The sequence below is a fragment of the Aythya fuligula genome, chromosome 4 (assembly GCF_009819795.1).
Source record: "Aythya fuligula isolate bAytFul2 chromosome 4, bAytFul2.pri, whole genome shotgun sequence".
Taxonomy (NCBI): Eukaryota; Metazoa; Chordata; class Aves; order Anseriformes; family Anatidae; genus Aythya; species Aythya fuligula.
Window position 1 is genome coordinate 68,281,177 of NC_045562.1, and position 16,991 is coordinate 68,298,167.

Below are 16,991 nucleotides of genomic sequence, written 5' to 3' on the forward strand. Positions count from 1 at the left end.
CCTTATTATGCATGAAAATTGGACCCTCTTAAGGCTTTCCCACCTACCCAATTTCAAACCTCATTTTAATTTATTTTTTATTCAAACACTTAAGCCAGCCACATCAATGTAATATTTGAGCTCCTCTAAGATATGTTTTAAGCCACTACTCAGCGCCTTACACCTGTGGAGTAGTCTATCTCATTCTCCTCCTTCACACTGCCAGCAATTAGTGAGGCCTCCCATGGGAGTGTTCAGGGCTCTGGAGGGGGATGGAAATAGAGACAGCTGTCTTAATTGAGGTGGGTTTTAAGTGGTCTGGAACTGCTATGTGATGGGTCCAGATTGCCTGCTTCCAAATTATGGAGTAAATTAACCTACAATTTGGTTGTAGGAATTCATTGATACTTTATTTTTTCTATTATCTTCATTTAGACCCATCTGGAAAACTAGACCAAATTATGTCCTGGAAATGTTGTTAACAGCAATAAAGATTTTTCTCATAGTACAAAAATGTATCAGAAAAATGTACAGAGGGCTATTCTCCTTGTCTGACTTCAGGTATCCGATGTAGGTAGCTGTTTTAGGGGGTGGTAGTCCCACAAAGTCAATACATGGGGATGAGATTTTCAAGAAGTCAGCTCAAAACAAGTAAGTGCTTTTGTCCCTTGGCTATTGGATGAGCATGAATTAAGTAGTTGGAGCATCTCTTGGCACACTGTAATGGCCTGAAACACTGCACATAACTGTTTAAAAAAAAAAAAAAAAAAAAAGCTTCTGAGAAAAACTACTAGGAAGAGGGTTTGTTTGTTTGTTTGTTTTTTGTTTTTGTTTATTTGTTTTGTTTTTCTCTTGTCCTACCACTGGCATTTTCAACATGATATTCCTATATTCCTACAATAGCATCTGCAGTGTGTCACACCACAGAAGTCTCATTTGCAGTTTAGAGAAAATGTTGTTTCCTTTAATGGTAAAGAAATACAATTGCTTACCAATAAGGTAATAGCTGTTTTGATGAAGTCAGTTCAATAGTGTACTTATTTTTAGGCAACACATTAGAAGTAGTCATGGAAAAGCTTGCAGTTCTGTACTTTTGGTCAGAGATGTCCAGATCTGGAATATATTGCCTTAAAATAACAAACAAAGCCCTTATTTGTTCTTATAATAGAAAACAAACTGGCTTGGTACTATGAAAAATTAAACCGTAGGGAGGCAATATGGTCTCATCAGTAGAACATTATGAAAAAAAATATTTTGATGATAGTTTAATTTGTTTTGTCATATATTGGGTCAATTATATGATTATGATACAGTAATGATGACTGGGTGGATACACTGAAGATCTGAGTTTAGTGTCTGTTGCTTCATGGGAAACTGGAAGAATGTAGAAGAGAATTAAAAATATTTTCTTGCTAAAATTCTGTAGTACAGCATGATTTCAGGAAGGATGTGTACTAAGCATATTGTGAATACTGTGAAAATAATTGAGAAAATATTAACTTGTAAATCAAAGGCATCCTTGTCATCTGCAGAATGATAAAAATGCTACCCTCTGCTTGGCTTGCAGTCTCTAATTCAGTTTACCGTACTTTTTAGCAGGCAATAATGGGAGGAGTTTGCTATTTCAATATTCCGTCAAAGTGGTGATCACTCAGTTAAGCTATTATACAAAAGTGTGTATTTTTTTCAAACTTTTTCATTTAAGTTGTGCAACAGGTGTGTACACACACTGGAATGGTAAAAGCTATGCATTTTAAACATAAAAATTACTTTGATTTTTATTCACCTGTATTGATGTCAAATTGAGTGCTTTGTTCTGTGGAACTGTGTAATACATGAGAATTTCACTACTTTAACAAAAAAGAAAAAATACAAATGGCCTTGTACTATATAAACCTCCCAAAGGATAACCTGTGATGTTGATGTGAGAGGGACAAGATAAAGAGAACATCAAAAAATTGTATGATGAAAATTAAGAAGGAAATAGTTGATACTAGTCCATTTCTCGGCATCAAGCTGGGAAATCATGTTTAGCATTAATTAAAATTTCAATGTTAGAAATACTTATTTGTTAGATCACACATCTGAGATAGACACCATCTCTATTTTTTAAATGAATGTGCATTGCTTAGCAGGAGAGTAACAAAGCTAGAAAGAGACCAGCGATTCTGACTTCTAGTTCAGTTCTAGTTTAGCAGACAGAATATTGCCCTGAACCTCGGATGAAGCACTGGATAATTTAGACTGGGTAGGTGTAATTCTGCAGCTTTGTGCAGTTACTGAGATAGCTGTGGGCAGTGTAACCAAGTCAATAACTGAGGACGAGAAGCACTAAGAAATAGGGTCTTTTAGCTCTGATGGAGAATCAAGCGACACTAGCTGTGCTGCTTTCAGTAGATAAACAAGTAGAGTTGGGTCAAGTCTATTGTGCTGTCCAGACAGAAAATTTGGGATGAATTCACATTGCTCCCATAGATTTTCTGACTCACTGAAGGAAACACTAATCTCTGGTCCAACCCTGCTCTTCCTCAGCTCAGCTTTACTTCTAGCATGGAATTGAGGTGACCTGTTGATCTAATGCTGAGTGCTTTAGAAAATCCACTTCTTCCCCTGTTACTAGATCCTGATAAATTGATGATAAAATATTTGATTTATATTGTAAATTCATCAAAGAAAGGATAGTTTTTTACTACATATTCAGAGAATGGGGCTCTAATTCTGATTGAAGTCATGAGACACTACTCTGATACAAATAATAACCAGTCTATCACATTTTTTATCGCACTGGTTTAATCAATGCAATTATTTTCACTTATTCAATTGACTCACAGTATATTCAGAGGTTTTAATGTCCACAGTTCTGTCTGATTTATGTCTTTTTGCATGTCACTTTAATGATTATGAGGAATCTCTTGCTTTAATTAATTTACTTGCATTGGAAATTAGAACTTTTCATGTAATTGTATTCTCTTGCTGTAGATGATCCTGGTCTTTTCATCTATTTCTTTTTGTATCCTGTGTCCCCATTTCCTATTAGAAATATGTTAATCTGTTTCACTCTACTTCTGACTGTGGTGTAAGTGACTAATAATTTAAGATCTATTATTAGAGCTCACCACACTGTTAGTCAATGTCACATTATAATTTAAGGCAGTGTGAAACTATCTTAGGCTATTTTCCTGAAAGCTGTGAAAGTTATAAGTAGTAACCATGTTGATGTTTCAGCCATTTCTACAGAATTAATAACTGCTAGGTATTAAAGAAGAAAAAAAGAAGTCCACAGTGGGCATATTTAATTTAAATTTTATATATGAATTGCAAAGAAATTCAGAGATGGGTGTTACAGTTTCATGGCTTAGACTCTCAGCTGTAACAGTTAAATAAGTAATAAAATAAACCTAGTAGGAATACAGTCTAATCAGACACATACTAGTTTTCCTTTCTATGTGAGAACTGCACTCAAAGATTTTATGTGCTAGATTATGTCTACTCTGCCTTGGACATGATTCAATTAAAAACATTTCTTTTTTCCACTGTGATCATATTTTTACACCCAAACCAACAATTTAGGGTGCTATTCCCGTAAGCACTAAACAATTAAGACACAATACATATGCAAGAGACCGATCAGTATAGAGCTAATACAGACAATGAGAAAAACAAAACTTAAGATCTCAGGTACATGTAGTTGCATGGATTTTAAGATGTTACTTTCAGTTGTACACTCTGTTCTTAAGACAACTAAGACAACTAATAGCAGAGGCTACAGATCAGATTGTGTATTTATGCCTACATTTTTGTTCTTCAGCCTGTTTACAGCATGAGGAGTCTTATTTTGCATTTACATGAAAGGATTATTTCCTGGAAAGGATTCAAGTCACTGGCCAACACTATACTAAGAGTTACTGTTGGTATACCAGTGAGCCAAGTATTCTTGCTATTGACTTAACTTGCACTTTTATTCCAACTCAGCTTGAGAAAAACAAGCTATATTAACAAAACAAGCCCTGACTTATTTCTTGCAATTTTTTGCAATTTCCATTAGTTTTAAGTAATACCTTGTCACATCACCAAATCCCTGAATGGCATTTACAAGTTAGCAAGCACAGTTTTGGTTTAAGACCATGGCCTTTATTTTTTCAGCCTATGTGGAACAGCAGTCCTTTTAACTCCATTAATGATTTTTTAACTTTCTTAAGATGCTTATATTCACTTTAGTGTATCCGTTGTGCACCTGAAAATTAGTTGATGGTATGAGTTGAAAGCACTATTAGAAATTTCATGTGTATGTTATCTAAAGTCTGAATTTTTTCAGGTTAATTGCTCAGATTCATGATGAGTTGTTGTTTGAAGTAGAAGATTCTCAAATTCAGGAATTTTCAGGTAAGTGTAATCTTTTTCTCTTTTCCCTGTCTCTCTGTTTCCACAATAACTTGAGGTATCTTTAGACTAGACTAGACTAGACGAGAATAGAATAGTTCAGTTGGAAGGGACCTTCAAAGATCATCTATTGCTTAGACGACAAGAATTAATATAGCATATAATCATAAAAGTAAACAATAATACTTTCCCTGAGGTTTCAAGGATTGTAGAAGGAAATAAATCAGTCTGAAAAAATTGTCTTTGGAAGTAACTTCCGAAATACTTATCACTGGGGCCTGTTACATAAAGAGGTACGAAATCTTAATGTAAGAATGTAAGGTACAGTAATTTCTAAGTTAATTTACAGCTCTTTTATTTGAAGAGAACTTTATGGTGGAACTTTCAAGGTTAAGGGTTAGTAAAAGTTCCTGCCTACAGTTTAATCCTCTCATCTGGCTTACTTCCAGACATTATTTCCTAAGCTAGAGTGTTTCTCTGCATCTGGTACAAATTTAGCTAGAAAATGAGGGCACATATGGGGCTGTTGGGTCTCTTCTCCAGTAAGTAGTGGAGTCATTACTATAGGTACCAAATATTAATTCAGAAACTTTGGTCAAGTTTGAAGGTGAAAAATATTTTTGGCTAAAACAATTATCATAAGGTCATGACTATTTTAAACTAACCAGTATAAGAAATATATTGCATTATAACCTAAGTATCTAAATAACAATTTCAACTTCCTGTGTTGCATTCATTTAATTGGTACAATTTGCCATCTGTCTCATTTCATCATACATTCCTCTTGTGAGTATTGATTCATAATGAGAACATTAAGCTACCATCTAATCAAAACAAAGAATCTGGGAAATATTTAAGTTCAATATATTGGGGGAATTATAATGCTTTATTTTCATATGTTAACATTTGACCTTTGAATACAGGTGTTCAGATCTTTGTTTAAATTTAAAAACAAACAAACAAAAACAACAAACACTGTTCAATTTACCAGAGATTGCAGTATCTACTCCAAAAAGGCCAATGTCTAAAAGTGCTGTAGTTTCAGAGTTTGGAAGTATAGTACATTGAATGGGATCAGTAAAACAGCATAGAATGATTTTCATTTTTGTATTTTACACCAACATTGGGATCATTTTTGTTTAACGTTTTAATCAGTGATCTGGATGAAGGGATCAAGTGCACTCTCAATAAGTCTGTGGCTGATATCAAGTTAGGTGGGACTCTTGTTCTGCATGAAAGAAGGCTTTGGAGATGGATCTGGATAAGCTACATGGATGGGTTGAGTCCAATTGCATGACTTTAAGTAGGGTAAGTGTTGAGTCCTGCAGTTGGGTTGTGACAACCCCATGCAGCAGTATAGGCTTGGGGAGGAGTGTCTGGAAAGTTGCCCAGCAGAAAGACTTGGAGGTGGTGGTTGACAGCTGTCTGAACATGACCCAGCACCGTGTCCAGGTGGACAGCGTGTCCATGTCCAGTTATTAGTGTGAATTTGTAGTAAATTCAGCAAAATCAATACTTTTCCAGTAAAACAGATAAAACACTTGATTACCATATAAGAAACTTCAAAAAGAATGAAATGACCAGGAGAATGTTTTACTTCAGAAATTATTAATCTTTTGAAAACAGTGTTGTATTTTTATTCTCCTTAATAGAGTTCTGCTGTATGGGTAGAAACTCCTCAGAAGCTAGTACGTGCCATTCCTCAAAGATGCGAGATAACACTAGCTAGTTGACTGAGGGTGGTTTCATCTGTGAGAGGTGCTTGCTGCTGCTGAATTTGAACCTTGGTGGAAGTCAGAGGTTGGGAATCACTGGTCATCATTAATACCCTTCTCTGTATGTAGCAGATCCCAGCTGTCAAATCCTTGACTGCTCTGCTATATTTAAACAACTTGTGCTATGCAGTCTGGAGGTCTGAGATACCTTGGAAATCACCCTCGTTCTTAACACAGGCTGCCAAGCCTTCAGAATTCAATGTGGAAGTTTGTTTCATTCTACTGATTGAAGATTGGTTTTTAAGTTTGTTTCTACTTTACCCTAAAAGGCAAAGAGAAAAAGAAAATTCTGCAATACAGTAATTCTCAGGTATACTCAACATACCTCAGAACAGAAGAGTGATAAAATGTCTTGTCCTGAACACTGAAGACCAACCTGAGACATTGAACGCTGCCTTCTTTTAAGCAGTAATTAGTTCTGCTGCTGCTAAAAGAACTAATAGTGCTCTTAAAAGTGACCGAAGCTGGCTTCGGTGTCATTAATGAGGGTTTTGCATGACCCGGATAGGCAGAGGAAGAGTACATCTCAATTAGCATGTAACTTGCAGCCAGAAGTATGAGTAAACCTCCCTATTGTCCCCAGTCCACGATGTGAACAGTTTGGGTTCACATCATGGAGCAGTCTGAGAGCAGGTGACCCAGATTCCTTTCGGATGAAACTAAATAGGAAGACTTTTTTCTAATCTTTTCCAGTTATTTCAGGAGCTGTTAACTGAGGTAACAAATTTAGTATGAGTTTAAAGAGGAGTGTCGGAAGGACGTGGGCTTCTCATTCACTTCAGTGCTTTCCAAGTCCAGAAATGATTTTCATCCCATTACTCAAAGTTCTCTCTCTCTGTAAAGTCCTTACCTTTATTTTTATTTGCTGATAATTTTTAGCTGTCAGCTTCATCTTTCCATATCTAATTGGGCTTTTTGTTCATTCAGAAGCTTTAAATTACAGAATCTGCTGACTTGCAGATCCCATCTTAATGATCTAGAGAAAAATCTCAGTTGTGCAATTACCAAGCTTGGTAAAGGTAAAGGCATGGACTTAAAGCTAAAGAGCAGGGTGTGATGGCTTTAATTGACCACAGTTCAGTGCTGTGTTGTTCTCCTGCGTTCTGTGTGATCCAAGAAAGCACTGGCCTAGTATTCAGAGTATCTGCATTCCAGTCATGATCCTGATTACTTTTTAGCTTTTACCTGTATATTGGGGGGATACTTTCCTCAAACAGACTCTGGCACCCACAGTTTCGTAGTATGCATACTGTTCACTCTGACAGGGCAAGGCAAAACATTCTCTTTTTATAATGAAGCTTTGAGTGTCCAATCTTTGGCATGCATTGAAATACAATAAAGCACATGCTACTCTGATTTGTCTAATTTTCAACAAAAATGTGGCATATTCTTTGACTCAATTCTCTAAATTCCCTAAATAGGGCAAGAAAAGGACAGCAAAAGAGCTTTTTTAAAAATCTTCATTTTCTATTGGAGGGTGCCTGAAAAGATCAAATCAAAACATTTGGCAGCGATTGGTTTGGTTTTGACAGAAGATTGTCGGTTTTACCATCAATAATCTGCCTGGTTTCTAGCCAGCTTGCCTGTCTGGCTTCCTCACATCCTGAGCTTTCAAGCAACCCAGGAAGCAGAAAGAGAGATGGTATTTTGGGAATGGCAAAAACTGGGCTCTTGGATCTGAGAGGGCTCAGCATCTTGGAGTTCTGAAATCTGTGCAATCAGGTAGACAGACGGTGCTCAAATCAAACTGTGAGTCTTCACAGGGACTCCAGGAAAGTGTTCAGGAATTGCAGAACCCAATTTTTCCTTTTGTGAGAGACTGCCCATTTCTGAGACTATGTCTCCACACTCAGTTAGAAATGCCTATTTGCCCTTAGACTATTCTGAATACATGACTGCTGAAAGGGGAAATGCACCTAGGGGCAGAGAAATGTAAATTTTATTTTTTTTACGGTACAGGGATACCCATAGATACAACTGTAAGATCTGGCTTCTGATATATATTCCATATATACCTGTTGGATTTGAAAGGTAAACTTTGTCACTGTGGAATGTTCCTTGTTACTATACTTGCTTAATTGCATCCATTAGTGAGAAGTATAATTAAATGAAAGCCACTTGCTACTTGAAGTAATGTATTTTTCATATTTTTATAGAAATATATGTATTCCAGTACTTCATGTTGTACTGCTCAATATCACAATGAATTAGAGTAATTTCTGAAGTTTTTTTTTTTAGAACTCATTTATAACTACACATTATTGATACAAGTAAAGAAATTCATCTCTGCATCCTTTCTTATATTTCATATCTGTAAAGCATACAGTTTTAAATATTTTTTTTCAGACTTTACTGGGTATATTTCAGCTGAAATACTTACTTGCAGCATAAGGACACCAAAAGGACCAATCTAAGAAAAAAATTAAACTAAACTAGGCCCACTTGTTTTAAGATTAAGATCAGTTAAGGTTGTTGTAATGTAAGAACAATATCTTAGATATATAAAAAATAAAATCTGTCAGTAGAAATTTGTGGCTCAAAGTCCACGAAGTTTCATTTTATTCTGCTACATTTTCTCACTTAATGAATACTGAAGCAGCTGCATGAAAAAAGTGCACATGTTCAAAAGGGGATTAAAGTACCAGGACAAAAGAACGAACTGGTCATCACAAGGTAGAGACATTTTGTGTTCTCCGAGCTGCCTTTTTCTAACTGGAAAGACACTGATGCTTAAAATGCCTCTAGATAGCCCTTAATTTGTAAGAATCCCTATTCCATAGATCATATGTCTGGCCAGCTTTGACTTGCTTCTGGAGTCATAATTTCATAGGTGAATGAGCTTGAAAAATGTCTTCACTTGGATAGGGACAAACAAGCTTTTGTTCCACAGCAGGCACGCATGCCTTTTCTTTGCTCCTATTCACAACTCTTTCAATAAGCACATTTATTCAGGCCAGTATCAGGAAAAATCTGATTATGTATTACAATTTTAGCTCTGTGATGTCTTTGCTTTGCTGTCATTAATATCGGGGGAGTAAATAAGAAATATATATAATATTTTAAAATGACATACTTACAAAACCTTCCAGAATGAGCGTAACCAACAAATCCCATAACTGCTGACTATGGGGTTTGAGAGAGAAGTTGCAAAGGCTGGGAGAACAGCATTTAACAGATGCCACTGCAGTATATGGCTGACTGCAAAGGAACATTTTAAAATTAATAATTAATGTGCCCTAGATATTCTAGGTACTTGACAGAACATAAATAATCATTCCTCTGAAAGCCTCCAATGTAAATCTTTAAAAAGAGACAAAAAAATAGGGATGGTAGAGACAGATCTATTTAAACATTGTGTTTTTATTCTGGAAAGTATGAGACAATTGTGTATATATAATATAATTGTATATGCTTGGATACTTTATTTTGAGCACTCAGAGAGGAGAGTTTTTCAGGAGATCTGAGAGTGCAGAGGGAGAATCAGACATTATGTACATAGGACTAAAGGGGATCTCTCCTGTGATTACATATCACCACACCATATGGTCTCTTTTATAAATGATCATCTCCATATGAAAAATTACTCCCACTGGGAGACTGTTCCAGAATTTCCTCTTTCTGAAATCTAGAACTTTTAATTTCCAGCCTCAATGTATTCAGTCAGTTTACCTATTTATTTTTGCGCAAAACCAGACATTAATGTAAACGCTTCCTTATTCACTGTTTACTGTCTTAGCAGACTGTTGAACAGGAATGGTAATACAGCTGCTTTTTCTTGACATTTCAGTTATCATTTTATATTTATTAATTCAAAATCTGCTATAAAATCGGTATAGGCAAATCTTTTGGAAACTTTCAAAGGTATGATTTCAAAAGGCTGAAATGCGGTCAAAACCACTTGAGATTGTTTGAAATGAATGGTTTTACCATGCCACCCACTAAACTCTGGGAAGAGACAGAGAAGTCACTGTGACATAAGAAATAGAACAAGGAGCTGAACTGACACAGAAATAAAAAAATAGGAAGAAAATGGAACAAATCCAAGGGAGGTGGCTAATGGGTTATCAAAGTGAATGAGGAACCATTAGGTTTGCTGATGTTGGTGTGGCCACATTAATCCATGCTTTTTAAAATTAAAAATAGTTAAGGATGCAACAGAATTCTGGTCATGCCAGATGCTCTAAAACAAAAAGTGTATGAACCAGCAGAGAAAGGTGTTGCAACCATCGGGGCCAATGTGAACCCCCTTTGGGGAATAACAATTATATGGGAGAGAACTACCCAAATTTGGAGGTCTAGAGCATAAGGGCAAAAACTGTTCTAATCCAGTGCATATGCGTGCAGCACCTTTTATCAGACATCACATCTTTTATCACATCTTTCAACCCATGAATCAACGCTGCTGACTCACGCTCCCTCTTTTGGAAGAAGAGTCCATTGGAGCTCTTTTCATCTAAAAGGGCTGTTCCTCCCGTTGCCTTGATGGTCTGTTGCTGTTTATTTATCTAACAGCTCAAAAAAAAACAAGTTGCACAGAGTTGAGTGTGCCCTTAGATTGTACATAAGTGCTTTGGTGGAACACTACAGAGCCGAGTGATTCTGTAAAAGCGGAATCCAGAAGCTGTGCTCTCACAAAAGCTTTGTTCTGTCATAGCCATGACTTACCGATGATAAACTGTTTACCCGAGGACTGCCTGGCAATCCATCTAGCCTTCTGAAGGCACACTGCCTGGTCACAGTGCCCTGATGTTTGCTGCATTGCTGATCTCCTGGAGTTGGCAGCTTGTTTTGTTTAAATTCAGACTGGGCTTCTCAAGATGGAGGCAGTCCAACAGTGCTGTACTGATAGGCGTCTTGACTTGGAATGAATTTTAAGTGGATAATTATTTAGACCAAAACTTCCCTATGCTTTCACAAGTTATGATTTTCATGTTTGTTTCTGCTCTCCAAAAATGATGCTGTGTCCCATGCCGGACCATAAACTACCTCAAATCCAACATGAAGCAACTCTATAGGTGTCAACATGTGTCAACATATGTCTCATTTTCCCCAGCCTTGGCACTTCAGCCACTGATCTTTTGAGTTACTGCATAATTTGGACTTTGTGGAAAACCTTACGACAGCTCATTAGCACCCAAGTCTGAGTGAGCCAGCACAGAACAGAGAAGCACTCCATTTCTGTTCAGGCAGACGCTAGTTATCCTCCTCATTATTACCAAGCCATCCTCGGTGTCACAGATGTGACACAAAACATCACATACTGCTCTTCAGTGCTGGCATCATTAGAAAAGGTTTCGACAGCAGCCAGAGTAACCACCATATGCTGCTTCTTGGAGTTCTCGTTGCTTCTTTACATCTAACCTCAGCTGCACGAGAACCGTGATGTGCATTGAGGGAGAACTTCAAAGAATCCTTCTAAGCAATCATGTGGGTTTCAGCCTAGTAGTTATCACCACATATTGCATGCTCTGTTATTTCTCAGTTCTGGGAGGCACATGATGACATATATTATGTGGGCAGCCATCACGTCAAAGCAATGGAGCTTGCTCAATAACTTTCTCACTGGGGCTCCCCGGCATTCCCTTTTCACTTCCACTAGCCAAAAGTTACCTCCTTTTTAAAGCTATTTATCCACTGAATCTCTCTTTGATTATGTTTTTTACAACCACATTTTGTTATCCAGCAGAAATCTTTGTCAAGCAAAACACTAATTGGCCTGACCAAGGATGACAAATCAGGTCCCAAATGATTGATTTGGAATAATAATAGAGGCATTTTTCACAGTAATAGTGAGCATGGGGTTATGACACGATGAGTTGTTAAGTTACGTAAATCATGCTGAAGTTCAATTGTTTTGATTCTTGATAGCTCAGCTATCCCACAGGGAAGGTTATTTTTGTTTGCAGTGAACTTGAAAGCTGAGAAATGCAGCAGTCAGGCAAGCTGTACCTTTTTAGAATGTATATCAGTGCTTTACTTTTGTGTTAATGGAATATGTAAGTTAAATAAATTTCCAACTTTCACCTAAATTTCAATTTAAAAAAAAGAATTAAATTCTTTCACAAGAAATCAAATTTAACTTTTAAAAAAATCTCAATACATTTAAATGGGTGGATATTTATTTTTTGTAGAAATGCAGCTATTATATAATGGAATATAAGGCATGGTTTGTTGGTTTGTTTGTTTGTTTTCCTACATAACAGTTTTAACTGGAAATAAAGCTGTATATTTTCAACTTTTTTGGCCTTACAGCATTGGTAAAAAGAACAATGGAGTCCCTGCAGCAAACTACAGCCTTGGAAGTGCCACTAAAGGTAGGGGCAATTCTGAATTTCCATTATTGTCTCAGGTATATATAGTTTTGTTTGTTACTATCATCATATTGAGAATCTAGAGACAACTATGCTAACCTTCACTTCAACTGCTTCATTTTCATATTTACAAGTAATGGCTTTTTAAAATTACCATAAAAATTCTAATGGAAAAAAAAAAAAAAAGAAAGAAACTCAAAATCCATTTTGTAAAGCATAACTGTAGTACACTTTGTCTTACCTATACAAGTGCAGTAACTTCAAAATCCCTTTGATTTAATGCCATGACATTTCTGATGGGTGTGGTGGAATGAGAAATAGTACCTTAGCAGGCTTTCTAAAATGTGCCAGGCATTCATTACTGCTGAAAAATTATTGCAAAAGATCTTTCTTTAGTAATTTTCACTTAGAAAATTGATCTTTTTAACATTTCTGAGCGGAAGCCAAACATGTAAAGCAGACAAAATTGCTGGTCACAGTTTGAAGGCCATCATTTACCAGAACAACCAAGTAGAAAACTAGACAACTATTGTATGTATGTTTCCATTTTATCTAACTGTAATTCTTATATAAAATAATTGTATTTTTCTCTCTGCAAGACTGGTACATTTTGCTGCTAGGCCACCACTCGGCTTTTCTTGCTTCATTAAGGACTATAGTCTCTGGGAATCCCTAAACTGAATAAGGAAGCAATAGTCCAACGGTTTCCCGTTTCCTGAGAAATGGAGTACTTGGCCAGATTACTCATTCTCCAGTATTATTGAACAAGATTTGACGACAGAAAAAAGTTTATTCTATTTATTTCAGAAATGGTTACAACATACCTGACACTCATGCTGCTGTAAGGTTCATACCCTTTGTTGAGGACACTGTCAGAGACAACACCATTCATACTTTGCCTGACTGCAAAATAAAATATGAACAACTTAATAGGTTTCTAAAAAAGACAAATATTTACATCAATAATGAGAGTACTCATAGGCACACAGGCAAAATACCATTTTAGTGTTACATATTTCGGACTAACCACTAACTGGCAGAAGTGAGTCTTTCCATTTTGTCCCATGGACAAAACATAACACGCTGTCCTACAATGTCTTTTCATGTGTCAGAAGTGTCTGCTATCACGCACTGACAAATTCATCTTCATCCTTAGCAAATGGATTCTACATGTCATTCTGATGAGAACAGCAATTCCCTCTTAAATGACAACTGCATTTTAATAGTAAAAAGAAACACAGCCTTGGACAATAGGTATTTGTCTGGGGCTTTGAAAGATTAGGATATTTTTTCTCTTGTTTTGGTCTTCTTTTCCTGAATAAATTACTGTAGGAGTCATGACATAGTTTTACTCCTACTGCACATTAGACTACATGCATCGTGAAGATGTTTCATCTTTCTCTGAAACATCAAGAATGGATCAATGGCAGAGACCAGATACAAAACATAAAGTGCAAACAGCTTGATCTCAGTGACGAATTTGAGAGTTATCTTTAAAAAAAAAGACTGTATTTTTGTTCATGTTGTTTATCCTTCTATACAGTAAATGTGTCTTTTAAGATTAGAGATGTTGAAGATGAAAAGATTTTTTTGAAATGCTTCTGCTTTCCCTCTGTACACTTGCTTCAACTAAATATGTATTATATGCTCTGTTAATATGAATATTATATTTTAATGGGGAAGAAAAATGTCATTAAAGTAGAACACACATATCGTCTCAATGGGGAGAGATTTCTTTTTCTTCTTTGAGGAAAAGGATCCTTTATCTTTGAAGTAGCTTCTTTTCCAAGACGTAGTCCTTGCTAATGAGGCAGCTTTCATGTCAGGAAATCTACTGTGTAACAGAGCACTGGTAACTGCAAAACAAACTGAAATAAAACCAAAGCAACAACAAATACACCCCAGGACTGGAAAAGTGGATGGTAAAAAATAAAAAAGGAAAAGAAAACAAACAACAACAAAAAAGCAACCACAAAAACCCATAAAACCCAGTATCTTTATGCATTATTGAAAAAGTTGCAAATTATAAATGCTATGGTTTTGGTAGCTCTTTTGAAAGGCATAACAAGATAAATTTTGCTTTGGACTTCACTATGTTCCTTGCAATTCAGGAACATATATTTGCAGTCTCAAAACTAAAGGATAACCTTAATTGTTAAGATATCTTAATTGGAATTATAATTATTACTAGATATGAAGAGTATTTCACACTGGATAGGCATGTAATCTAGAACAGTATCACCATCCAAAAGGAAAAGCAAAAATAGTAATCTTGCTATAAGTGCTGTGATTGTTTGTTTGTTTAAAGCATTTTTTTTCTTTTTTTCTTTTTTTTTTTTTTTTGACAGGTTCCCTTGAAAGTGATTCTTACCACTGGGAAATCATGGGGGTGTATGACAGAATTGCAGGAGATGTAAAGCAGTCATCGGGGATGTTATTCAGTACCCGCACACCTCATTGGCCTATGCTGATTCCTCACTGAATCACTAGGCAACAGCGCTGCTGGATCTTTCATAAGCACCTAATACTCTGCATGTGAATTTTTTTACTTCATTTTGTCTGTAGCCCTAGGCAACAGCAGTGAGATAAAACTGGTTTTTACCAGTTCATTGTGTTTCCTTTAGCCAAGGTAACCAGCAGGGAGCTGCTTTTGTTCAGAGCTAAATTACTACATGTAAGAAATGAAGCAAGACAATATTAACCCTTTGGGATCGCGACAAATATATTTGAGTTAGATGGATGTTTAGATTTTAATATTAAATATTTTGTGAAGCGATTGTGTCAAAGTACTTCTAATCTGGCATTAGAAAGACACTATTTGAACTGTATCAGCAGCTGCTCAACTGTTGTGTTCAGCTTATTTTACACTTTGTGAGTAGACGGCAGCTGCTGGGGTACTGAATGTCATTTTCCACAGACTTAGAAAAAAGTTCCTTAGAAATGGAGAGTTTCTACCTTAATTTGTATTTAGGATTTTAGAGTTAAAACAAGTAAACAAAAACTGCATTAGCTGCATTTAAAATAGCCAGATTGTTGCCAATTAAATTAATTTCAAAATCCATTTGTACACTGTAGCCTTAGCATACTTTTGAGGAAGTTTTGTCTAATCTATTATTTATATTACTGACACAATGCTAAATATGGTTAGATACATTTTGAGATTCAGACTTACGTTTTTTAGGATTCAGGCTTCTACTTTTATGTTTGGATATTATTATTATTGATACTTTAATATCAATGGTACTTTTGATATCAATAATATTTTTGATATTTTGATATATATTGATATTGATATTTTAGTGTTCTGTAGAGTTTATTCTTTAAAGAAGTTTGTTTTATAAAACATTACTTGGTGCCAAATTCTGCATCCATGGTAGTGGAAGAAGAGACAATCCTCAAAGTCTACTAATTATTTAGAAGTTGAAGTCAAGCACAAAACTTTTACAAGATGTTCAGTATATTTCAGCACTAGACCTCAAATGATCAAAGTAACATAATTTAAATTTTAAATGTGTATAGTTACAGAGAGTTTGCAGCAGTTTTAATTTGTATCCTTAAAGAATTTTGCATTACGCTTAAAGGCATTAAACTATTAAACAACATTTCCTTATGTTGCGTATTAATCATACGTCAGCTGAAATTAGTTAGTTGTTTCCAAAAACTGATTCTTATAGTTACAGAAGTAGTGGTGGTGACGTAAGCACAGTCAGAGCCTTCTGCATATTAATTGTGGCTCAGCTCCTTGGCTGGGGGGTCCAGCCTGTGTGGCTGTGACGCTGTGCCAGGTCAGGCAAGCAGGGGGGCTGATTCCACCTTTCCAACGGAGAAGAGGTTGCACGAATTTTCTTCTGCTTTTTGACTGTTTAGATATTTATATGAATATATAAATTGTTGGGTTTCCATATATACACAATTACAAAAGGAATTTTTAAGCTTTCTGTGTTTGCACTGGCTTTGCATAGGTGTGAAATGTTTTCCTCCCTCTTGAAGACCTACTTTTTTCAGGAGGCCTATAGTTCTGTATTTAGTAACTTTTGCTTCTTAAAGGCTACAGCACTAACCTTACTACTGGCAATGGTTTTTTGTTTCCCCATTGATTTCCAGCTTGTATATGTTTCTTAGGGTGCATAGTTTAACTAGATAATGTGTTTTTTTCAAGTCCTGAAGAATATGAGGCCTGCCCTTCAGCCTAATAAAAAACAAATACACACTTAAGAATATAAGGAACCTTGATCCTGACCTGTGGATTAACGTCTGAGCAAATACGGAGCTATATAGAACATACGGAACGAATTTTCAGACGCAGCCATTCACAAAAGAATGTCAGTCACACTTCCCCAGAGACATGCTCTTTGTACAGATTGTTATACAGTGAATGAAGTTAATATTTTGTTCACCTTGTCTCCTAGAGAGTGCTTGTGATTTCCTCTGGGCTACAGGGTCACCCTTTTGCTTTTACAACTTTTCTTCCCGTTTTCACATTTCCAAAAAGGAAAACAGCCAACCAATAAGGGCACTGCTTTATCTCACACACCTGCTCGCTTTG

The 16,991-nt window shown here is 36.1% G+C and overlaps 1 protein-coding gene across 1 annotated transcript in view; it reads left to right on the forward strand.

The window, feature by feature from the left end:
• Positions 1 to 14,862, forward strand: part of POLN (DNA polymerase nu) — a 92,041-nt gene extending 77,179 nt beyond the window's left edge. Inside the window, exons 22-24 of the mRNA XM_032186932.1 lie at positions 4,295 to 4,362; positions 12,387 to 12,448; positions 14,794 to 14,862. Coding sequence (XP_032042823.1) covers positions 4,295 to 4,362; positions 12,387 to 12,448; positions 14,794 to 14,862 — 199 coding nt within the window. The remainder of the gene's footprint in view (positions 1 to 4,294; positions 4,363 to 12,386; positions 12,449 to 14,793) is intronic.
• Positions 14,863 to 16,991: the final 2,129 nt, after the last annotated feature.